The sequence below is a fragment of the Heloderma suspectum genome, chromosome 5 (assembly GCF_057233095.1).
Source record: "Heloderma suspectum isolate Gila_16-S chromosome 5, 16-S_ref, whole genome shotgun sequence".
NCBI lineage: Eukaryota > Metazoa > Chordata > Lepidosauria > Squamata > Helodermatidae > Heloderma > Heloderma suspectum.
The window spans coordinates 122,054,446-122,079,393 of record NC_139462.1 but is presented as its reverse complement, the minus strand read 5'-3'; the positions used below and the strand labels follow the sequence as shown (position 1 = coordinate 122,079,393).

The 24,948-nt window shown below is 43.8% G+C and overlaps 1 protein-coding gene across 1 annotated transcript in view; it reads right to left on the bottom strand.

Moving 5' to 3' along the window:
• The window catches only part of HGFAC (HGF activator), a 90,191-nt gene that overhangs the window by 29,717 nt on the left and 35,526 nt on the right, over positions 1-24,948 (bottom strand). Inside the window, exons 4-9 of the mRNA XM_084859885.1 lie at positions 18,667-18,777; positions 17,747-17,921; positions 12,307-12,392; positions 10,604-10,853; positions 2,702-2,841; positions 66-203 (exon numbers count right to left, since the gene is read on the bottom strand). Coding sequence (XP_084716011.1) covers positions 66-203; positions 2,702-2,841; positions 10,604-10,853; positions 12,307-12,392; positions 17,747-17,921; positions 18,667-18,777 — 900 coding nt within the window. The remainder of the gene's footprint in view (positions 1-65; positions 204-2,701; positions 2,842-10,603; positions 10,854-12,306; positions 12,393-17,746; positions 17,922-18,666; positions 18,778-24,948) is intronic.

Here is a 24,948-nt window from a genome sequence, read left to right as displayed (position 1 = left end):
AATATCTGGTTATGTTTCCGATCAGTTTCACTAGCACACATAAAACTGATCATCGTCTAACTTACTTTCACGCAAGAATCCCCATCCTGCAATTTGGCATTTGGCATCTGGAAAGGATATTCCATTTTCTGGTAGGCAGATTGGTCGAACAAATTGGGACTTCACTGCACAACGCTGTTTGGCCTTCTTCAGCTTAACTAAAACTGCAAGAGAAATTAAGCAGGTATAAACACACATGAAAGGGGTGGGAGATACAATGTTGATTATCTTTTAACACACTCTTAGGGAGTGGCTAGACAGCCATAGCATACATTAGTTTCCGGGAACCGAACTCAGAGCCTGTGCTCCAAGGTCAGTTCCCCGAGAACCAACCTTCCCGCCCTCCTGCGCTGCCTCACAGGCAGCTCAGAACAGCCCCATGCTCCGCACTCAGAAGAGGAGTGTGGAGCGGCGAAAACGGGGCATTCCTGGGGGCGTTCCGGGGCAGGTAAGGCAGAAATGCCAGTATGACACATCCAGCGTGTCATCTGGCAGCCGCTTCCCCCGCTCTGCTTTCCTGCGGCTAGACAGCCGAAATCGGCTGTCTAGCCACAAATGCAGGGTGACTGAAGCGCGGTGGGGATGATCCCCTCCGCACTTCTCCTGCCCTGTATTGGATAGGCGGTCACCTCCGTTTGGAGGTGGCCACCTCTCCTGGTAGGATTGGTCCCTTAATAGGGATTCTTCACTCTAACAATGGAAGACAGACTCCACAAAACCGTGCCATATTATTACATAGTATAAGGAATGCTGCTGTTTTTCATTTTGTGGAAGTGAAGACTTCAGGTTGTGTGCGGATGATAAATTTTCATACAACTTGTTATGGTCTGGGTGCATGGAGGAAGGGAAATTTGAAGAAGGAATTTCACATTCTTCCTCTTTTGAATTCCTGAGAACTTGATTCTTAGCTTTTGTCAAAACACTGTGGAAGAGAACAGCTTTCAAAATATACATCTAAAGCATTATTCTGTATGCACAGAAACCAGACAGCTGCCTCTGAGGGATCTCTTTTATCTCACACCCATAATCACACTATATTTTAGTACTTTTAGATCACTGCACTTTTATTACTGCTGGTTTTATTATGGTTTTATTATGTGCTGTCTTTATTGTTGGTATTGTATGTTTTTAATGTATTGCACACTGCCTAGAGAACTTGGGTTATTAGGCATTTTAAAACTGTAATAAATAAATGCATAATAATAAACATGAGCCTTCAGATGAAGGGGAGACACCTTTGCCATTTTAATATTATAAAGTCAGCAAGTGATGACCATGCATGTAGACCAGCCCTATGAAGCCAAGATTTGGGGTACATTTTTCCTATCTCTCTTCCCAAGCAAATAACACCTTTTAACAGGAATAAGAAAAGCACTGTGTTACTAGGGATAGGTGGAACCATTAGGTTTTGCTCTCAAAACCTTGGGCATAAAGTGGAATGAATCCATTCTGATCTGCCACAGCTCCAGAGGGAACTGCAAGTATTCAGGATGAATTCCGCAGTCCACTTTACGCATGCACGTTGTGGTGTAGCTAGATGTTCAGGCCACTTAGGAGGTGGCAAAATAACTCTCCATTTGCTGCATCTGAAGCCTCAGAGTAGAAAAGAGGAGACCTTCTGTACCTTAGGGTAGACAAGGCCAGCCTGAGACACTTAGGCCTTCTTGCATCTGCACATCAAATGGCCAGTGATATCACTGCCTCTCAGCATGCCAGAAGCTTCCAGATATGGGAGGTGGGAGTAGCGCATCTGGGGATGGCCAGGACTGTTCTGCGCCCACTTATCATGTATCTATTTTTAGGATGGGCCTGTAGTGAGGATGGTGTCATGTCTGGAAATGCCTTTTTCCCCAAATCAGAAGCTGTGCTCTGACCTGAATTCATGCTGAGGCTGAATTCACCCTGTCTACATTTACTATCCTAACTCGGGTTTCCTTTCTATGTTACAGTAGCAGCATAGAAAGCCTCTTTTCCATTACTTCATCCCATAGTGGTAGAGATGATTAAGGCAGGGGTAGAGAATGTGTGCCCCCCCAGATGATGTTGGACTGCAACTCCTATCAGTACTAGCCAGCATAGACAATTGGGAGGGATGATGGGAGTTGTAGTCCAACAACATTTGGAGGGTCACATGCTCCCCATCTCTGATTTAATATCTGGATGTACATGGGTACATGGGTGGGGCCAATAACAGGAGTCCTTCCCATGTAATCAGTTCCTGTCTGGAGTTGCTATAAAGGGCAGCATAGTGAACTGCTTTGGAATAATTGTAAGCAGAAATTGTAATTGTAACTGACTTTGAGTAGGCATGAGGGTAACAGAAGAAAAACTCCAGTGCAGGCACAACTACAGAATTGTAGCCGCTGCTGTTGGTAGAAATATCCACACTATCTTTGGGCAGAACTCTCAGCTATATTGTGTGGCAGAATTGCATAGTGCACATTTAGCAGCAGCTGCTAATTTGTGCAACAACACTCCCTTCCCTCCCCCTCCTGTCACTCTGCAATGTATGTGTGGGCAAGAAAAGTTTTCCAGTCCTTGCTTTTTAATGACCCCCCCCCCCCCGGGATTTACCATTACACTTGATGATGCAATATATTCTCTACCAAAGAAATGGAATTTGTGTTCTTGACATATAATTAGAAAGAAGAAAAATGCTCACCAATATCATTTTCAGTTGGGTTGTACACTGTGTAGTCAGGAAACATAATGTATTTCTCTACATCAAACTCTTGAGTAACATCTGTTGTTGTATTAAAATAATGCTGTCCCAAAACAACTCGAATAGTTGACTTCAGTGGGCTGAAGAAAAGGGGGGAATATGATGATATATTAATCCATTCACCTAGTCACCATCAGCAAACAGAATTTCACACAATGTAATTCCTTCCAGGAAAATGAGCTGGCCAGTGAAGGAGGGGTAGATCAATATGTCCATCCTTCACAAACCCACTTGACTTCCATAGTGAAGGGCTTCCCTTCCTCTATGGCCAGTATGGAAGCTGAGCAAGTTGCTGAAGGAGTGACAGATTTTTCCCTCCTTCACTAGCTCTGTCGACTTCCATGCTGGCCATAGAAGAAATTAATCCCTTTCCTCCACAGACAGCACAGAAACACAGTATATTGGTGAAGGAGAAACAGAGTGCTCCATTTCTCCTTCACCAGCCTGCTCAGTTTCTATCCTCTTAGGCCAGAATGGAAACACAGTAGAATGGCAAAGGAGAAACATAGCACTGTTTCGCCATCATTAGCTCACTAAGCTACTAGCCTACCATTTTTAACTAGCCTGCCTTTTACATAAGAGGGGCCCCTCTTATAAGTAAAAACAGGCAGTAATTTTTCCCAGGCCAGTAACTTTTGCAGGCTTAATTACAAGGCTGTAATAAGCTAAGTTCGGATTGACATGGAATAGCCTGCCAAGGTTAGACTAAAAGAGCTCCAATTGGGACATACATTTCAAAATTATGCATGGTGTGGAGAAAGTGGACCTAAGGACCTAATACCATTCTCAATAAATAGGAAAGTAATTAACAGGCTGCTCTGGGAAACAACCCCTTCATGGATCACTGCCTTGTTGTGGCGAAGGGGCTTGCGTAACTCAATGAAGCCATAAGCTATGCCGGGCAGGGCCACCCAAGACGGACAGGTCATGGCAGAGAGTTCTGACAAAATGTGGTCCACTGGAGAAGGAAATGGCAACCCACTCCAGTATTCTTGCCAAGAAAACCCCATGGAACGTATCACAAGACCGATGCAATCAATATGAACTTGAGCACGCTCCGGGAGAGAGCAGAGGACAGGAAGGCCTGGCATGCCTGTCCATGGGGTCATGAAGAGTTGGATACGACTTAATGACTGAACAACAACAACTGGGAAACAATTGTTAATCCATTACAGAAAGGGTTAAATAATATTGTTGACTGATTGCTGAAGAAGCTGCAAACTGATAACCTGGTCCTCCTGAAATAGAATCTTGAGGAGACATATATGAAGATCCCAGAGTCATATTCCAGACCAGGAATATGATGCCCTCAGTGCATGTAATGATGTTTTTGCGGAAAAGTAGTCACCCTGTGAAAAAGTAAGGACTGGAATATAATGAAACAACTGTGTAAAGGAGCCTGATCTAATCCCGCAAGGAACCTGGATGGAGAAAGCCCTGGTATTGATGCAGATTTCTCCGCTTGTGTGATGGAGCCCTTTCTCCCTCAGGGGATTCGGAGCAACTCAGCCCTAAGTTAGGTAGCATTTTATTCTCACAACAGCCCTCTGAAGTGGGTTAATCTAAAAAAAAAAAAAAAAAGTGACTTGGCCAAGGTCACCCAGTGAACTTCATGGGTGAATGGAGGTGTGAACGGGATGTGAACCAATACTCCACACTAAGTATACCTCTCTCTCTCACCCACCAACAGTACTAAATAGAGTGGGTTTGAGCGCCTGGTAGGCAGATTTGAAAGAAATCTTTCGTCTGAGAATTAAACATTTATTTTGTCATTGTTGTTTTAAAGTGGTTTACAAAACTCAATATAGGAAGGATGAATTTTTTCACATTTGAAACAGTTCACTTGCTTTTTTCTACAGCCCTCAGTTGCTAACATTGCCAGCTGATATATACCTGCCTCCTTTGACAGCAAAATGGAACCTCCCCATCCAGAGGCAGTATATCTCTTTCTCACCCACCAGTGATGCAAAAGAGAATCAACGTCTTTGGTGTGTGTATGCATGTGTTTGTACAGGTGTGTAGCTGCTGCCCAGGAAGTGCTAGGAGCAAATCCCACTGACCTCCTGAACAGGCTTTAAAACTTTTACTTCTGAAACAAAGGTTGTGCAGGTTTAGACTGAAAGCATACAGAAGTGTGCTTTAATAAAGACCAGATATGCTGGATGAGATGGGCTCCCCCTCCCCCAACTAGCCCCCACAGTTCACAGTTCACACTTCTGTCACACACTGACACACACACTAATAGGGTTCTCCCCACCTTTCCCTCCCTCTTCCCTTAAAGGGGCTGGGTGACTAAATCAGCTGCATAACAGGCAGACATTTAAGTGGCAGAGCTTCCTCCATAATAGTATCTTTATATTGTTGAAATGCTGCATCTGTTTCATTTGTGCTGCAGCACTTAAAGTGTCAGGCAGGGTGGAGAAACTCTCTTTGCATTTGAATGCTGCCCTGATTCAATTCCACTCAAACGAATTTTGCCTTAACCTTACCTCTCCAAACACAGTGGAATCAAACAGTCTGTTTTGATAATGGGAAAAACAGAAGAGAATTGGCACTTGTCAGTTTGAGCTAACCCTATAAATGGTCCCTCTGTTCCTTCCAAGGAAGTCAGCAGCCTCTTCCCATATGAGATAGAAGATAAAATCCAAACAACTAAGACCTAGCAGTTTGACTTTTGAGGTAAAAATGAAGCCAAATGAAGGAGGAGGGCACTCTCAGATCAAGCAAGTAACCTCCTGGAAACCACACTCCATTCTACTCCCTCTCCCATCCTGTGAATTTGAGCTTACATTTATATACAGGGCAATTTTAAAAACTGTGAACACTTATATGAGATGATTCAACAATTGCATCCGACAGCAACTCAATGATGATACATGCAACTATCTAATTACTACTACTACTGTACAACTATTCAAAGCAGCAGGGTCAAAAACAAAAATAGCTGTAATGATAGAGATGGCACTTTAAGAATTATTATTATTATTATTATTATTATTATTATTTTGCATGACTTTGTAGGTTTATACCACCTCATGATTTTGCGGGGATTGAAAAATCTACACCATAGATTATTCAAAAACAGTGAACTCCATGAGGTATCAACCATGCTCTGCCCATTACACTTAACGGCACATCAGCACACAGCCACCAGTTTTCAAAGGCAAATTTGAGGGTGTTCCCATGCTTTGATTTTGTCAGGTTTTGGATATGCTAATCAACTATCATTTCAGAGTGGAAAATACTTTCAAACTCTTCTCTTACGATTTTGCCTAGCTTCAGTGCCTTTTTTTCTTTATCTTAGACTAATTTTAGAAGTAGCATAGTGCATAAATCTGCTGTGTGCATGTCACACCTCTGATCACCACCACCCCCTCGTTAGACCCACATTCGTTTTTACACATGTATACACAGAAGTTCCATGTCCATGTAAATGAGGACAGATGGCAACAAGTCTTTCTCACAATTGATTCAAGCAAATCTATCTCCATAAAGAGGCCAGCTTTTGCTGAGGTCCTGGTCACCACTTGGAATGAGAGGATGACCCAGGCTATTGATATGATCGCTCTCAAATGTCCTCAACCATGTCACTTTCTTGGTATTCTGAGGAGCTGAGGGTGCTGAAATGACTTTATTGACAACTGGAACGCAAATGGCAAAAGATTTGTAATGAATATGATCCTACGCAGGTAAGAATATGCTTGCAATCTTATTCTCTGGTGGTGATGGCAGCAAAAAATCTTACTTCTCTGCCACCATTGCATCTGCTCAGTATTATCCAGTGGAACTCTTAGGTGGTTAAATGCCTCTTGGGTGTAGACTCTAGAATACAATAGCTTGAATCCACAAAGGTCTGCTGTGAACAATTTGCTTGACATTTTGCAGGTAAAGTCACTTGCATTCATGCCAACTTGGATGCCATTGTTTTGACAGAGTCTGAAATGGGCGGGGCTAGTGCAGCACCTAGTCATGTTATAGATACCTTTCAGCTTGTGCAACCTGAGGACATGGACAAGCTGCTTGGAGGACTGAGGCCTACTAATTTTCCTTTAGGTCTTTGTCCATCCGGGTTTTGAAATCTGCCAGAATTGGGCTGGGTACCTGGACCTTGGAGGTGCTCAATGCCTCCTTAAGGGAAAGAAACCAAAGAAGAATCTAGAGGATCTAGATTTGAAGAAACCAAATCTAGATCCTCTGGTTTTGGATAGCTACCACCCTGTCTCAAATTTGCTATTCTTGGGCAAGGTGCTGGAGCATGTGGTGGCCTCACAATTCCAAGCACTGTTGGATGATATCGATGATTTAGATCCATTCCAATCAGGGTTCAGACCTGGTTATGGGTCAGAAACCTTGACCATCCTGGTTGATGATTTACACTGGGGGGAATGCAACCCTGTTTGTTCTTCTGGACTTCTCAGCAGCTTTTGATTCCATTGACCGTGGTATCCTTCGGGATTGTTTATATGGATTGGGCTTAGGAGGCACAGTGGTTCCAGTCCTTCCTGGAAGAGTGGTCTCAGAAGGTGGTGCTAGCGGACCTGTCCTACACCATGGCCATCAGCCTGTGGGGTATCACAAAGTTCCATTATGTCCACCATGCTTTTTAACATCTACATGAAACTGCTAGGGGATGTCATCAGGAGGTTTGGGCTGAAGTGTAATCAGTGCAAGAAGCAGCTCATGATCTGAGCCACAGTCAGCTCCAGGTCTTGTTTTTACTGACTGTATAGTGCTTCTCCATCTTTGGCTGCAAAGGACATCATCAATCTGATTTCGAGATTGACCATCTGGTGATGTCCATGTGTAGAGTCGCCTCTTGTGCTGTTGGAAAAGAGTGTTTGCTATGATCAGCGTGTTCTCTTGGCAAAACTCTATTAGCCTTTGTCCTGCTTCATTTTGTACACCAAGGCCATGCTTGCCTGTTATCCCAGTGATTTCTTGACTTCCTGCTTTAGCATTCCAATCCCCTATCTCCATGGGTAGACCGTCTTAATAGGTCATCCTTTCCTGCAGTGGATAAAAGCCCTTATGAATCTAAACCCTATCAGGTAGTGCTCTGGGCATGACAAGGGGGTTATCTCAAAGTCCCCTACCCACAGATCACTATCACCCTATCCAGGAAATTGAGAGTGTGCAGTGTGAGTGGGTCCAGACATTAACTGAAGTAGGTCCATGGTAGTCATGGAGACCATGAATTCCTGAGCCACGAATATAAAAGGCCCCTCCCTGTGATTCTATCTTCTCTGTGCCTTCAAATTCCCATCCTTAATTTGGCTTGCTTACAAGTAAAAATGTACAAGTATCATACCCTCCTTTCCTGAGTGGCAAGAAGTTTCAGGGGCCGCACAACCAGGGGTTGGTTCCTTTGAAAGACAGAGCACTGCAAACTCAAGTTTCCTTTGTAATATTTGCATTAATTACATATAAACATACAAATACAGTTCAGTTCAATTTTATTGCATTGACAACCAGTCTTTTCCAAAACAGTAAACCAGTCCATAAAGCTAAAACATACCTGACTAAAATACAACCAGTGGTTACATCCAGAAAAACAACAAGTCTTAAGTTTAATATTTAAAACCTAAGGCCAAGCCATCTTGGCTTGTCTTACATAGAACTAAACAAAATTTGGGGGTTTGAATTCAAAGCCCCCTGTTTTACTTTCAAAGCAGAATTGATATATTTTGCCATTCTAAAAGCAGCTTCATAATCCAATCCATTTAATAACATAAGCACCTTTTCCCTTGATGTTCTTCAACCTCTTCTTCAGGAGTGGGAAAATATATTTGAGTCTCAAGTCATCGTAAATTAAATGTAGCTGGCAACGAAGCATATAATTAATTTGATCTACAATTAGCCACCTTGGCTGTGTCCGTTGGCCACAGTGTATCTGCTGTCCTCTGCTTTATGAGCGATTTGGCCACATCATAACCTTTTTATAAAAGAAATGCATACAAGAAACCAATCTGGGTTACATACTCTCTCGTTATGTGACCTGGCCACATAATTAATCTCTTCAAAAGCAGACTGAAGCAATAGTGAGGTTGGCTGGAAAATCAATCTGAGCCAGAGACAAGCTGCTGCCTTCATTACCAGGCCCAAAATGAGTAAAAAGACACACACCTTATTACAGCCCTTGGGATGCTTCATGCTACATTTAAAGCTCTTGTTAAAAACCCATGTTGAACTGACTCCAGCTCAGCCAAGTTTGAATTTGCCCATAGCGGAGCCCCATAGCTTACAAATACAGCATAACTATCTTTATGAATACAGTAGAGGCAATCACCATGAGCTTCTGCTAGGCAGCAGATCTGCTACTCCATCTCAGGTCCCAGCAAGAAGCTCTGCAGCCCAGAGATGTGTCCAGCCTTCAGCTAAATCTCATCTTTCCCTCTTTCCCTCTGTTTCTTCTACAAATTAACAGCCTGTTGTTTCTTTGCAAACACAAAGAAACCCTCAGCCATCATCTCTCATAACCATTAGCTTCCACTCAAGAATCATCAACCAACCATCTTGGGCTATTATTAATTCAATGATCCCCAAACTTTCTGATTTAAAACCAGAGTTAAGGTTATCTCATGTTGGCTCAAGCTCCACAAAGCCAGGACACTGGAAACTAAGGCTGATGCCTTAACAGATGTGCCCCTTGATCAGTGATGATATTGTGCAATTACAACTTACCCTCCATGCACCCACACTTTCCCTTGGTCTTTCTCTGCCTATGTGTCTGCTGTGCGGTTGGAGCTCCAGCAACCTGGCAGGTGTAGTGGAGCAGGGCTCACAGGGTCGAAGCACTGGGACTTTCTGATTAGCTGGGATGATGACATCATCTGTGCCCCCCACTTCCCTGCTCCCTCTGGATTTATCTGCAACCCCCACAGCAGCTGGGGGGAAATGGATTCTCCAGCAACAATATATTATGGTGATGCAATAATGCAATCTGCTGTATTATTGCTGTAATGCAAATTACAATCTGTGGTGGCTTGTTCTTGAATGTGCAACTTAGACCCATTAGCTTTATAAAAGACCTGCTCCTGATGGAGATGAAAACTGTTAGAACTGGTTTGTGGAATTTAAGATAAATTTATTCTCCATGATGCTGAGAAAAGAAACTAAAAGAAAATTTTGAGCTGAAGGTCTTATACTGTTTGGGGACACGCTGTATCCCTCTCTTTTTCTTTCTCACGCAATCTCAGGTCTCTCCAATATGCTCATCACTAATAAACATCACTAATAAACAAAGTCCAACATGCAATGTACTGCTGCTCTTTGCGGGGGGGGGGAGGGGGGAAGGGAGGATATATACACATACACTCACCACTAAATCAGTGTAGTGGTTAGTATGGGGACTGTCACGATGAATGCCTGCACTTCAAAAGTTTACCTAGTGTACACCACTAGGTACATATGCAGAGAAAGTGCCTTTGGGAAGTTGTACTCAACACTTCCCCTCACCTGGCATTTCTGTGAATTGGAGGGGGATGGTGGAGGTGCAGAGGCTTATCTCTGTGCCTGCTGGGTGGTTGGAGCTTTGCAGAGGTAAAGAGAGGGATAAAAATGGGAGTGGAAGAGAGCAAGAGAGAAAGAGCATGCTAAGGGGTTAGCTCTGCCCATTTTTGCCTCTGGCTCAGTCCACCATTGGCTGTGGCCACTGATTTGCTCTTCCCATAGATCAACCGCTCTCCATATAAAAAGGTTCCCTATCCCTGTCCTAGATGTTTGGAAAATTTGGGATACCTGGCTCAAACTTAGCTCCTCCATCTTCTCTCATGGGGCTCACATAAACATTTACTCAGGAAAGTATATAGTACATTTCATGCCCTTTCAACGCATTGGCTTTACCTGTTGGCAAAACAATGTGCAGATGTCACCACCCAACAAGAACGGATAAGGCTTCCAGCACAGAAATCCTTTCCAATATATATGGAGACCAACCAGGGATGTGATCCTGGCAAGGCAGAAGATCCCCCTATAATCCTAGGTCTTAAGAAATTTCGCTTCTTATGTCTTCTCCCGCATGAACTCTTGATAACAACAGCAGTCTCATCAAAGATTTCTGGGGTTGGTGGTGGTGGCCGCCTTCCCCTGCTCTCTGAGTGAAGAACAGATATATTTAATATCTGGCCCTATCCACCCCACCAGCACCACTGAAGCTTTAGTCAATTTGCTTTAAATTGCACAAAATATTACTGAAGGGCAAAGAGCTCTATTTTGATTGTGTGGTAGAGGATAGACCGTATGGCACTAAGCAGAAGTAACCCAGCCTAATTTTATTCTCATGTTATGCTCCATCTGACACGACTCCAGTAACATCACAGTGCAAAGCCACATGGGTGGGATGAACTAACTTTCAAGTGAAAAGTATCATACCCCCAATCCAGCCTCTGTTGCTGGCATTGTTTTTTTTGAGAAGTGGCTGAATAAAGCAGACTAGATCCAGAAAGTGAAGAGCTTGGTAAACTTTACCAAGTAATAAACAGATAAGCCCTTTCACTAAGCAGTCAGAAATATAAAATGGCAGAGCAAATCAGACCAGGCGTCTAACAGAAAGAAACCAAAAGGCAACTAAAATGATCAAGGAGCTGGAGCATCTCCCCTGTGAGAGAAGGTTACAACAGCTGGGATTGTTTAGCTTGGATAAAGGAGGGTAAGGGGAGACATGACAGAGGTCTACAAAATGATGCATGGTATGGAGAAGGTGGATAGGGAGACATTTTTCTCCCTCTCTCAAAATACTAGAACTTGGGGTCATCCCATGAAGCTGATTGGTGGGAGATTCATGACAGATAAAAGGAAGTACTTCTTCACACAGCACATAGTTGGACTATGGAATTTGCTGCCACAGGAAGTGGTGATGGCCACCAGTTTGGATGGCTTTAAAAGGGGGTAAGACAAATTCCTGGAGGAAAGGGCTATCAATGGCTACTAGTCTTGATGGCTATGTGCTACCTCCGGTACCAGAGGCAGTGAGCCAATGTACACCAGTTGCTGGGGAATATGGGTGGGAGGGTTCTGTTGCACTTGTGTCCTGCTTGTGGGTTCCTAGTTGACAGCATGAACAGAATGCTTGGCCAGATGGACCCTTGGTCTGATCCAGCATGGCTTTTCTTGTGTACTTCTACAGAACATACTGTACATACTACTGGTAGTCTTTTTATATACAAGAAACCCAGACTAAAAGGAAACCTTTTTGGCTCCACCTGGCTGTTAGGCAACATCTCCCCTCCCTGACCTTTGTTTGCACTAAGGTTGTGCTTCAGATTCACCTGACTCCTGAACAGCACTGGGCTGATCCAGACAGATTCAAGAGATGTCCGAATCAAACAGGGACTCCTCCAAAGTGGCCTAAATTTGCATCTGAACACTCCTGAAGATTTGGGATTCAGAAGAACACAGAGATACAGGGCACCATCACACAAGACCTTTATCCTGCCCTCGTGGTGGGTCACTCACGGAAGTCTGTGGGTTCTTTTCATGACATCTTTACTCATTTTAACTTCAACAGTGTAATTCAAATTGAATCCCATTAATAAAACATTACTTACCACATGATGTAATGTTGCAGTATTCCCAAGACATTGTGTTGTCTTTGACAAAATAGCACCATGGCTTCTCATCATCATCTGGATTTCTGTTGCATTGAAAGTGGAGAAAAGCATTGTCCCATAATGTTAGACAAAAACTGACTTTTGTTACAAAGCCTAGTCATTTGCAGTTTGTGTGTGTGTGTGTATGCACACGTGCGCGTGCACGCATGCATGTGTATGAAAGCGCTGTTTTGTTTTAGTTCATATGCCTGCAGTTCTAAACCCCAAAGACTGTACTGGCAAATGTCTTCTTCATTTTTGTGGAAAAGCTGTTAATTTTATCTGTTCAGTCTCTCCAAACCATAATTTTATCTTAAATCAGGCATGGGGAACCTCTAGAGAGTTCCCCATCCAGCATGCCAGCTTCTTCCTTAGGCCCAGCCCCCTGTCCCAACAGGGAAAAGCACTTATCACCATTCCACTAAAAATAGTGCTCAAGGCAGCTAACATCATTCAAAAATACAAATATGTTATAGGCAACAAATAGGCAACAAAACAATTACAAGAAATAGAATAATTTTTTTTTTTAAAACCCAGAGTCAGAATAAAAACGAAGGCTAATAAAAAGTCTGCCTGACGAGAATCATCTTCACGATGTGGAAGAAGGTGGGGAGGTGGAAAATGAATTTCCCACAAGACAGAATTCCACAGTTGGGGTGCAGCCCCTCATTCATCCTGACCAACTTAACATCAGTTCACATGCAGACAAGGGCCTCTGCATAAGTGCTTAGAGTGTAGGTAAGGTGGTATGGAAGGGGATGGTTTTTTACATACCCTGGACTGAAGCCATTGCATCTGGAAAAATATTGGTAATCACTGCAACTGTTCGAAAATCAGCATAATAAAAGCATGTTCCGAGGAACACCCTAAATACTACATTCTGGACCAACTGGAGCTTCCAGTGATTCTTCAGAGGCAGCCCCACATAGAATTCATTCACAGAAGCGTAGAAGCATAGAATAGTGGGGTTGGAAGTGGCCCAATGGTCCAGCTGAGGTGTAGCCAAGGTGTGTGTCATTGTGGCTAAGTCCAACCTCCCCAGAAACAGGCACAGTTGGTGCACTGGCCTAGGCTGAGTACTGCCCCCCATCCCAGCCACTGTTACTATCTGGTTACAGGAGAACTCCCAAACTCCAAATAACTACGCCTACAAATGCTGTCAAACGTGACTGTCAACCCTAAGTAGCAGTCAGCACTCTGACACAGAGGGGGTACCAGAAACACAAGCCCCAGAGGTTCTGAACCCCAACCCAGGCCCTGAAAGACAGTCTGAGCCAGTCAGTCAGGAGCCCCTGAGTCAGAGACCCCTGAAATGGGAACCCTGCCTGAGCTAGATTCCCCTGAGGAACTGGTCACACCCAGTGCCTGCTCACAGGTAATGCAGAAGCTGACGGAGAGGTGATAGAGTACTAGGTCCAGAGCAGAGGGCTGCCCCTTTATGATTTTCCACCCTCCAGGAAGGGAGAAGAGCTTGGGAGAGGTAATCTGGCCCAAGGAGGATAAAGGTCCTCAGTTGAGTTCTAGACCTTCTGGAGCAAGCTGAATGCTTAGAATTATCCAAGGTCCTTCAATTCAAGCATGACGCTGCCTGCTGACTAAGCCACCAGATATCTGTTGTGCCCCATGGACTCCCTCTTGTTGTCAGGACAAGACAGAAGCTCTCTTCACACCTAAGTTTTTTTTAGCATGATCATTCTTCTTTAATCACTGGTTTTCATGGGAGCTTTAGATGACGCCGCTGCTCTCCGGCTGCTGTCTCACAACTTCCACTACCTCTTTCTGTGTTATCTGAGAACGGGGAAAACCTGGCATTTTCTGTGTTTGTGATTGAAAACATAATTTCCCCCCTGTGTATTTCCCCTTTAGCGTTTTGTTGCGCTTTGTGTGGGTGTGTGTTAGGGGGTGTTGCTGGCAGGTGTTGAATAACATTGTCATGACAACAAATTGGTGGGAAGGGGGGGCAGGTCACTGACCGCTTCCGTTTCTGCCTCTCTCCCATTCCACTATGGGTTCCAAGATCCCCTTGATCACAGCAATGCTTACTTCTGAGTAAACCATTGGCTGTAAGGCTTTCTTTTCCAGGGAGTAACTGTGTGGCTGCTTCTGAATAGGCATGCATAGGAGTGCATTGTAAGTCTACTTAAGAGTAGCAGTTTTAAGGTCTCCCATTCCCTTCAGTGCATTTACTTGGAACTTCCCCCTCCTATTGACTTCACTGACTGCTTCTTCTCCCTTTTGCTCACTACAGTGATGGGCTTTTTTCAAGTGATGTATGAAAGTCACTTACCTGGTCCCACAGCTTGCTTCGCGGTGGGGGAGAGGCGCTTCAGTTCTCCCCCCGAAGTTCAGGCCGGGGGGGGGAGGTGCCCTGCCTCGCCCAGCCGAAATTCAGGCCGGCGGGGGAGGCACCCCACCTCGCTCGGCCGAAATTCAGGCTGGGGAGAAGTGCCCCATCTCCCCGGCCGCGAAATACAAAAGTGAATTTAAAATAACAAAACACACACCCGTGATAGGCTACGTAACGATTAACGTAGCCTATCACAGCTAGATTTCCAAAGTCAGCTGTGATAGGCTACATTAATCGTTACGTAGCCTATCACGGGTGACTTTGGGGGGAAAAAAAGAAAAAGCGCATACGCAAATGGCGGCGCCCATGGGGGCCGCCATTTGTGTTCCTTATTTGGGCCCGGGTAGTCTACGTAAAGATTTACGTAGACTACGGTGAAAACAAGGGCAATGCAAATAGCATAACGATTAACGTAGCCTATCATGGCTGACTTTGGAAATCTAGCCGTGATAGGCTACGTTAATCGTTACGTAGCCTATCACGGGTGTGTATGTTTTTTTTTCATTCACCTTGTAATGGCGGCGGTGGCAGCTGGTCAGAAGACCAGCCGCCACCCCCACCCCCGCCGAAACGCTGAAACACCACCGAAATGCCACTGGGACCCGGCGCCGAGAGGGACATTCGAGGGAGGTAAGTCCCATCCCAGGGGGGCGGAGAATTTCACCACCAATTTTGGGGGGCCGAATGCATTGGCATTCGGCCTCCCCGAGATTCATGGAGAAATTCACGGCCATCCCTACTTTTTTCCTCCCACGGGGGATGGGGGCGCCTCCCTCCTCAGTCACAGAGGAGAAAGGCTTGAGAGTTAGGATTTCAGTGGATATTAAAAGTACCTTTTCTCCTCCCCCGGATAAATTCATCATGCAGAGCTTGGAATGGTCATTTTTAATAGTTTCCTTCTTGGGTGTGGAGTTGTTTTAGACAAGTGTAAGGCAGTAATGCTTTGGTGGTTTTCTGTAGCACTCCCTCCCACCTAGCCAGCCACTATCTCTTCTCCTAGCCTACCTTGCAGGGTTGTTGGGAAGCCAGAATAAGGGGGAAGAGCAACAACAGCAAGAGGGGGGGAGCAAGCTGTGTCTAATGAAGAAAGTGTCCCCCATGAAGCGGTCTTGGGGGGGTGGGGGAGCTGCTAGGGATGGCTTGGTGAATTGACTGTATACAAGTCCATTTGAGGATTTCATACTTCTGTAGTTGGAAACCTGGAAATCGGTATACCCTTCAAACTCAGTAGTACAAGCAATATACTGCATTTAATTCCATCACACACTGACATATTTAGCAGAGAAGGACTAGCAGCGCCAGCAACCTCAGGGTAAGCCATTGAGAAGACTCTCTCTCCCTTGGAGGAAGGAGGGGACCAGCTCCCATAGCCCGCTATCCAGATCACTAGATGGGCTTCCAACTTCCCTCCTGCTATGGAGGAATGGAGGGACAGGTGGAGCCATCAATTATGTTACAGGAACCAATGATCAGGGAAGGAGAGGGGGTATGGAGCCAGCAGCTCCCTTCTGTCCTGATTGTTCTGTGCAGCTCGGCCCAGCCATGAAAAGATATAATGCGGAGGGATGCACTATGAGTGATGCCTGTATACAGGGCCATTGTAAATCCCAGAAAGGATCTGGAATCAAAAGGACTGGTTTGTAGTGGGATAAAATGCCAGGTGTGAAGAGAGCCAGAGAGTCACTGGGACTACAGGATGGGAACAAATAATATTAGAGATTAAGTCTTTTTCCTTTTTAGTTTGCATGCATATAAAATTGCAGGTAGCCATACTAGTCCATCAGAAAACATTAATATACTTTATATTAGGACCAACTAAGCTGTCGCAATCTTCCAAGTTCCCTGGAATTCTTCTTTAGGCTAGATGTACAGTAAAAATGGTTAAATGGTTGAGGGGAGAGAAAATGTTTTAGGGTATGCTGGAAAAGCCCCACAGTATGCACTTTGTAACAGTCTTATGAAGGAGTACAGGAGGTTTTATGAAGAGCATAGTATGTACAAAACAGATTTCGGGCTTTGCTGAAGGTTAAGCCACCTTGAGTGCCATGTTTTGGAAGAAAGACGGGATATAAAGAAAATAAATAAATACTGGCACGGAAAAGGAATGGCTATACTCACTCTGAAAATATAAAAGCTGGCAGTAATTTGAATCTGACTCTATCACAAATTTAGTTATTACTAGCTTTTATGTTTTTAGAGGGAGTATAGCCATTCCTTTTCTGTGCCAGTAGGCTTTGGTGCAGCCTGAAATCTTTGGTCTATCCTAATTATTTGCATAACACCTTCTGCATTCCTTCTTATCTATGGAGTTTTTCCATCATGGCCTGAAATCTCCCCCCCCGCCCTTTAATTATTTTTACCGAGCATCCTGTATGAAAAAGAGTTCTAGGGAACTCAAAAGCTTGCTCACTGCATTTTGCCATGTATATAACTTATATTTTCCCCAAGCTTTTTAGATACAATTTTAATTTCGCTGATTATTTTATACTGTTTTTATGATCTTGTGGATTTTTGATTATTATTTGTTGTTTATACTTATATTCTTTCAAGAATTGTTTTATTCTTTCTTATCAACCACCCTGTGAATATGATTGAAGGGCAATATACAAATACTGGAAATAATACAAAAGCACGAGTTCTAAGAGTGTTTCAGTGAAAAGTAATTACTATTTTTGAAGCCCTGAGAATCTAGTTAGAACTAATATGAATTAATACCACCGGAAGCACCCTTCCAACTTTCCCTAAATGACTTGCAACTGATTCTGAAAAATTATAGTTCATAATCTCCAGCATTTCACAGATGAAATGAGTTCCTTAAAGAGGAAAAAAGGCAGGATATAAATGTAATAAATACATAAATAAATAATTTTTAAAAATGGGGACATTTGTGCATATGTGCAATACCCAAATTCGCACACTAGTCACTGCTTGAACAGACACTTCTCACCTGCTAATACATATTGCTGTGGTAAAGTTTATCTTCTGCCTGCTGTACAAACACATCCAGCAATATTTACTAACTGCCAGCTAATCTTCTGGGCATTTTCTTACCGGCAGTATGAATGTGGTCCCAAACCCAGTTGAACAGGACTTTCAACAACATTAGTATTGAGCTCTTGGTAAAGCAAATCTGAATTCCATGGTAGACAGTTATTTCCAGAAATGGTTGTCTTTGCAATGCCCCTGTAATTTGTTCCATTGCCAGAATAACACGGTTGGTGAGGAACTGGATATAAAAACCAGAAGAGTTAAGTAAATGCCAAAGTAGCACCTGCCAGAATTTCGTTATCCACTTCCCAAATGATGTCTTCACAAAGTTGGTCCACATAGAAGACATTGTGTCATCATTTATGCATAATGAATACGTGAAAATTAGTGATGGAAGAGCCCATCCACCTTCTGCTTGTGTTGTGGGGCATAAGAAATAAACTGAGCTACTAAAAAATTGGGAAACAGCTTATTTCTGAGGCAATCCACATTTCATCTACCCTACATACCCAACTCCTCCCCCCACCTTGCAGCTCCTTCCTACCTCCCCCGCCTCCTACACACATACTAATTCCCCAACCATTTTCTCCCTTCCCTTCAATCCCATTTAGTGGACTGGCATAGCTGGTGGTGGCAGTGGTGGCAGTGGCAGAAGGCCAAAGGGAGAGGGAATTGTATTTGCATTCCAGTAGCCCTTGGAATAACTCCAGGGGCTATTTTTGGCCTGTTGTAGGGGGTAATAAGAGCCCAGTTTACCAACAAATCTGAAAGTCTACACATGTGGGAATCAAACATGAAAGAACTAGGAGCTGTTTATCAAATTCCAAAGCAAACATTTCTTATCACCTCACAAATACTCACAAGGGACATGGACATAACTGTGGCCTCGGTGGAAGAAGAATGAAGGCCAAATTCAGTGAAAGGAAATAGGTTTAACTCAATTTGTTTCTTTGAACTGTGTGCAAAGAACTGTGTATACTCACCAATATTGCAGTATTTTCCTGCAAAAGGTTTTTTGCACCCACAGACTGTTATGTTGGTGAAGATAATCTTCCTGCAAGAACTGCCATGGAGGCATGGATTGATGGCGCAATCTTCATGGTCAAATTAAAAAAACAGATAATGCAATGCACAGCTATGACAGCAAGTATATTTGTGATCAATATTAAGGATTACAGATATAATTGTTACTCATGTCTGTTTTCTGAGAAGCTAAGCCTACAACCATGACATTGCTGCCTTCAGATTTATAACCCTTAGGCCCTCAGATAGGGTGTTCTCTATCATAATTGTGTCTTTAATGTATTTGTTTTATTATTCTTTTAATTAAGCTTTTATTTATCTATGATTGTAACCTGCCTTGTATGCTATTTTCTTGGTGGAAAGGCAGGGAAGAAATCAAATAAATAAATAAACAAACATGTGTGTGTGTTTTTCCCCTTAGTGCCAATTGACATGATTAGCATATTGAGGTGCACACTACTAATAGGGAAAATCTGAACCTATGTAAAAAGTGAACCAACCCCATACTGTTCCCAGAGTCTCTGGAACAGAACAAAAACCATTATTTTTGTTGGATAATAGGAACAACTCTGCATGCTTCCAGACACTAGGAGGCGATAGAGAAAGTGTTGTATCAACAGCCTTGCCTTATTCATCCCCCTTCTTTTCTTGCAACTTGATCAGTTCCTTTCTCCTACTCCACCACCCTTCCTATTTGCCTCTGCAACAGATGGAAGCAAGTAACCATATAGAATCATAGGGTTGGAAGGGGCCTACAAGGCCATTGAGTCCAACCCCCTGCTCAGTGCAGGAAGCCTGATTCCCAGGCGGTCTCCCATCCAAGTACTAACCACGGCTGACCTTGCTTAGCTTCCGAGATCAGATGAGATCGGGTGCATGCAGCCATGCTCATCTCATGCCTTCACTTACTTAAACTTGCACACTGTAGTTAAACAGTGTTAGTTAGCCTCCTCTGACGATGTGTATAAAAGCACTAATAAACTAAGTTGATATGAACTTCTTTTAAACTGTCTCTAGCCTGTGTTTATTGCCTCTGCTACTAAATGCTGTGTTGCCACATTTTCTCTGTATAAAGCAGCTCTGCTCTAAGTCACACCAGTCTTTCCAACAATGTTAAAATAGCTGTTGGCTTCAAACTGGAATAGAAAGTCCCTAAAAATCAATAACTACATTCAAAACACCCTCTTAGGTTACAGGTTCTGAATAAGAGTTTGGGGTGGGATTGGGGAAACTCTGATACATCGGATCCACCATAATGAAACATGAACAAGCAATATCTGGGAAGATTTTTAATACATGCTTGCCCCTTCTCTCACCTCCAGAGAGCAGCAACATCTCTCAATGACACATCACCAAAAGGGCAACTTTTACAACCCATTAACTTAAAACTACACAAGAGATTTTTGTCAAGCTAATGAAAAAGATACCCCCTGGAACATATTTCAAATTCAAATTTTTAAACCACCAACAACAGAAATTCAACGTACTTGTTGACTGCTCCCCACAAAAGGTTGCCGAGCATGGCCATGTGACCTCAATGGAAATGTATGAACTACTATGATTTCTCTAAAATTTTGCCACGTTATACCTGTCACAGAGAGTTAGGGATGATCCAACAGTTCAAATTATATACCTTGCATATATTCTCTAAGTCTTTGTTTGACATTTATTTCCTCCCTTCCCTTCCCTCCCCCGTAAGAGGTAAAAGTGCATCTTGTTATTACTGGGTGACTGTTGTTTCATCAGTGCCTTATTTCCTAAAACAGGACATGCCATTTTGTCACTTTCACAGGCAAATCCCTAGACATATAAAACAAAGTCTTGTCTAAAGTATCTTCAGCTTGGATTGCTTATATTATAACCCTTATAATAAATGGATCACTTTTTAGCAATGAACAGTCACAGGGCCCTCTATCTGGATCAGGACCATAGCAGGGGTGGTTCTCTGCCTAGCTGAGTGGCGTTCAACCTGTTCTTGTGGGGAGGGGTGCAACACCCTCCAGAACAGGTGCACAGTTTGGGGGTGCTCCTGCATCCATCATTATCACTTGAAGCACAGGTGGCTCCAGTTGCTAGGAGGGCCTTTTATCAGCTTAGGTTTATATAGCAGCTGCAACCCCATCTGGACAAAGATAGTCTTGCAACAATTACCCATGATTTCGTAATCTCATGGTTGGATTATTGCAATACGTTGTATGTAGGGCTACTAACTGGGATGAGTCAATATGATCATGTGACATCAGTGCTGCTTCAGGTGCAGTGGCTTCAAGTCCATTTCTTAGGGAAAAAATCAGAGTACTGGTATTAACCTTTAAGATCCTAAGGGAACAATCCTACAGCTGCTAGACAGCCATAGGATATCCGGTTTTCCATGAACTGCCTTTCCCCCCCTTCCGCGCTGCCTTGACGCTCGCAAGAGGAGTGTGGAGCAGCTGAAAAAGGGGCGTGGCTTGGGGCATTCCAGGGAGGGGAGGGAGTAACTTCCCCACTCCATCCTCCCATGGCTAGACAGCCACAATCAGCTGTCTAGCCGAAAATGCAGCGCAGGAGAAGCACGGAGGGAACGATCCCCTCCGTGCTTCTCCTTCCCTGCATTGGATAGGTGGTTGCCTCCGATTTCGGAAGCGGCCACCTATCTGAATTGGATTGCACCCTAAATGGCTTGAGGTCAGACTATCTTAAGGAACATTCAGACATTTGGACATCTTCTTAAGACTCATCTCATCACACAGGCTTTCCCCTAGTTGTAACTCAGCCAGCTATGGTTTGTAGCATGCAGCAGAGTGTGCAATTTTATTGATGATTAATTTGTATTGTATTGCGTTGTTTTTCTTGTTATATTTATTGTTGTTTTGATGCCAATGTATTTTATGTTTATTCCTCTGTGGAAAGCGATATATAAATTTGAATAATAAATGAAATAATAAATAATGAATGTGTCCTCCCATAGGTACCTGCTTGGATCCTTAGGGTGTTAAGAGACCCTCCTCTGGCTGGGCCCAATGAAGGTAATTAGGCAAGTGGCTACAAGAGAAGGCCGTCTCAGTTGTAGCACCCTGTTTGTGGAATGCCATCCCTAAAGAGCTTTGCCTGGCACCTTATCTTTTTGGCACCTGGCAAAGACCTTCATTTTCTCCCAAGCATTTTAGATTTTACGGCCATTTTTATATGTTTTATTTTTTCCTGTACTGTTTGTTGGGTGTTTGAATTGCATTCTTTTAGCTTTATGTAATCTGTCCAGAGAGCCTTTCTTATTGAGTAGCATGAAGAGCATCTGGGGCTCACCACCTCCCACCTCACTTCCCTGTGCCTGGAGCAGGCAGAGCTGGGATGGCTGCTGGCGACAGCCTGATGATCTGATCAGGTGGAGAGCTGCCACTCATCCATGGCCTGTTCCAGCAGCTGGGAGTGGGTGGGTCGATACAGCTTAGAAACAGAGGATAAAAGGAGGACGGAGGAAACAGACAGAATGTTGATAGAAGGAAAAGGGAGAAAAGGAATAGAGGCAGATCAGTGAGGAGAGGAAGATAAAAAGTGAGAGACAGAGATAAGGAGGGAGGAGGGAATGGAGAAAAGGCAACTTCAAGACGGGAAAGAAAGGAGGGAGATATGGGCAAGAGCAGAGGGTGCTGAAGGAGAAATACTTCTCATACAGACAGCCATCACCAGACCCTCCCTCACCACTGGGGGCAAGACAGTAGGGATTTCTGTCACTTCAAGAGTATGGAATATGGCTGGGACTGTCCCCATTATCTAAAGGGGAGCAAAAAACCCAAAACACTACGCTATCTTGGGAATTTTAACTCTCCACTTCAGGTCTTCGATGTCTATATATTAATGCCCAGAGTATGGGAAATACAAGAGGGAAATTATGACCTGATATGTGTAACTGAGACTTGGTGGGATGACTCTCATGAATGGAATACAGCCATTGAAGGATATAACTTGTTCAAAAAGAACAGGAGGAACAGAAAGGGAGGTGGGGTTGCACGGTGTGTGAAAAATACATATCTCTGCACAGAAATACAGGAGGAGGAGCTTGGTAGCCCCATCGAGAGCATCTGGGTTGAAATAAATGGAACAAAGAATAAAAGGAACCTGGAGGTCAGAGTCTACTACCGGCCACCCAATCAAGGAGAAGACAAGGATGAAACTTTTGAAAAGCAAATAGCCAATGTTTTAAGGAAGCATGATGTAGTAGTAATGGGGGACTTCAATTTCCCCGATATTTGTTGGGACACAAATTCTGCAAAACATGGCCCCTCCAGGAAATTCCTGACTTGTGTGGCGGATAACTTCCTCCTACAGAAAGTAGAGGAAGGAACTAGAGGATCGGCTATCCTTGACTTGATCCTAACCAACAGAGATGACTTAGTGGATAAAGTAGCAGTTACAGGAACTCTGGGGGAAAGCGACCATGTTGTACTTGAGTTCTTGGTTCTAAGGGAAGCAAAAGCCGAGTGTACTCAAACGCGTACCCTGGATTTTAGGAAAGCTGATTTTAATAAACTCAGAACAATGATCAGTAAGGTCCCATGGCAAGTGACGCTAACGAGAAAAGGAGTCCAAGATGGGTGGGAGCTTTTAAAAAAGGAAATTCTCAAGGCACAATCACAAACAATTCCAACAAGAAGAAAAGGTGGAAGACAACAGAAGAAGCCAATATGGCTTCACAAAAAGCTTAGGGATGACCTGAAAACAAAAAAGGACACATATGGGAAGTGGAAAGAAGGCCAAGTAACAAAGGAAGAGTACAGGCAGATAGCACAGAATTGTAGGGATGGCGTCAGGAAGGCTAAAGCTGAGAATGAGCTGAGGTTAGCAAGGGATGCTAAAAGCAACAAAAAGGCTTTCTTCAGCTGTGAGCATAGTAAAAGGCAGAGGAAATAAATGGTGATTCAGCTATTAAATAAGGATGGCAAAACGATAACAGATGACAAAGAAAAGGCAGAGGAGCTCAATTCCTACTTTGGCTCAGTCTTCTCCCAAAAGAGGGTCTATGACCCCCCTGGCAAAGGCGAAATACAGGCTGAAGGGGCAGGATTGCAGCTTGAGATCGTTAGGCATATGGTCAAGGAACACCTCATTACTTCGAATGAGTTCAAATCTCCAGGGCCAGATGAACTGCATCCTAGAGTCATAAAGGAACTGGCAGAAGAACTCTCAGAACCGCTGTCAATTCTCTTTGAGAAATCATGGAGGACGGGGGAAGTGCCAGATGACTGGAGGAGGGCTAACGTCCCTATCTTCAAAAAGGGTAAAAAGGAGGAACCTGGGAACTACAGACCAGTCAGTCTGACATCAATCCCTGGGAAAATTCTGGAGCAGATCATAAAGCAATCCATCTGGAAGCACCTTGACAACAATGCCGTGATTACTCGAAGCCAACATGGATTTGTCAAAAACAAGTCCTGCCAGACAAATCTGATCACATTTTTTGATCAAGTACCCTTCCTTGTAGACCGTGGGAATGCTGTAGACATCATATACCTCGACTTCAGCAAAGCTTTCGACAAAGTGCCCCATGATATCCTGATGAGCAAACTAGCTCAAAGTGAGCTAGATGAAACAACAATCCGGTGGATCCACAGTTGGCTACAGAATCGGACTCAAAGAGTGCTTATCAATGGGACCTTCTCAAACTGGGGAGAGGTAATGAGTGGGGTACCGCAGGGTTCAGTCCTGGGCTCAGTGCTCTTCAACATTTTTATTAATGACTTGGAGGAGGAGGTGCAGGGAATGCTGATCAAATTTGCAGATGACACAAAATTGGGCAGGATAGCTAATACTTTGGAAGACAGAAACAAAATTCAAAGTGATCTGGATAGACTGGAGCGCTGGGCAGAAAACAACAGAATGACATTTAATAGGGATAAATGCCAAGTTCTGCACCTAGGAAAAAGAAACCAAATGCACAGTTACAAGATGGGGAATACGTGGCTCAACCACACTACAAGCGAGAAGAAGCTTGGAATTGTTGTTGATCACAAGCTGAAGATGAGCCAACAATGTGATGAGGCTGCAAAAAAGGCAAATGCTCTTTTGGGCTGCATTAATAGAGGCATCGCTTCCAAATCCCGGGAAGTATTAGTTTCCCTCTGCTCAGCACTGGTTAGGCCTCATCTGGAGTACTGTGTCCAGTTCTGGGCACCACACTTGAAGAAGGATGCAGACAAACTGGAGAGGGTTCAGAGGAGTGCAACCAAGATGATCAGGGGACTGGAAACAAAGCCCTATGAAGA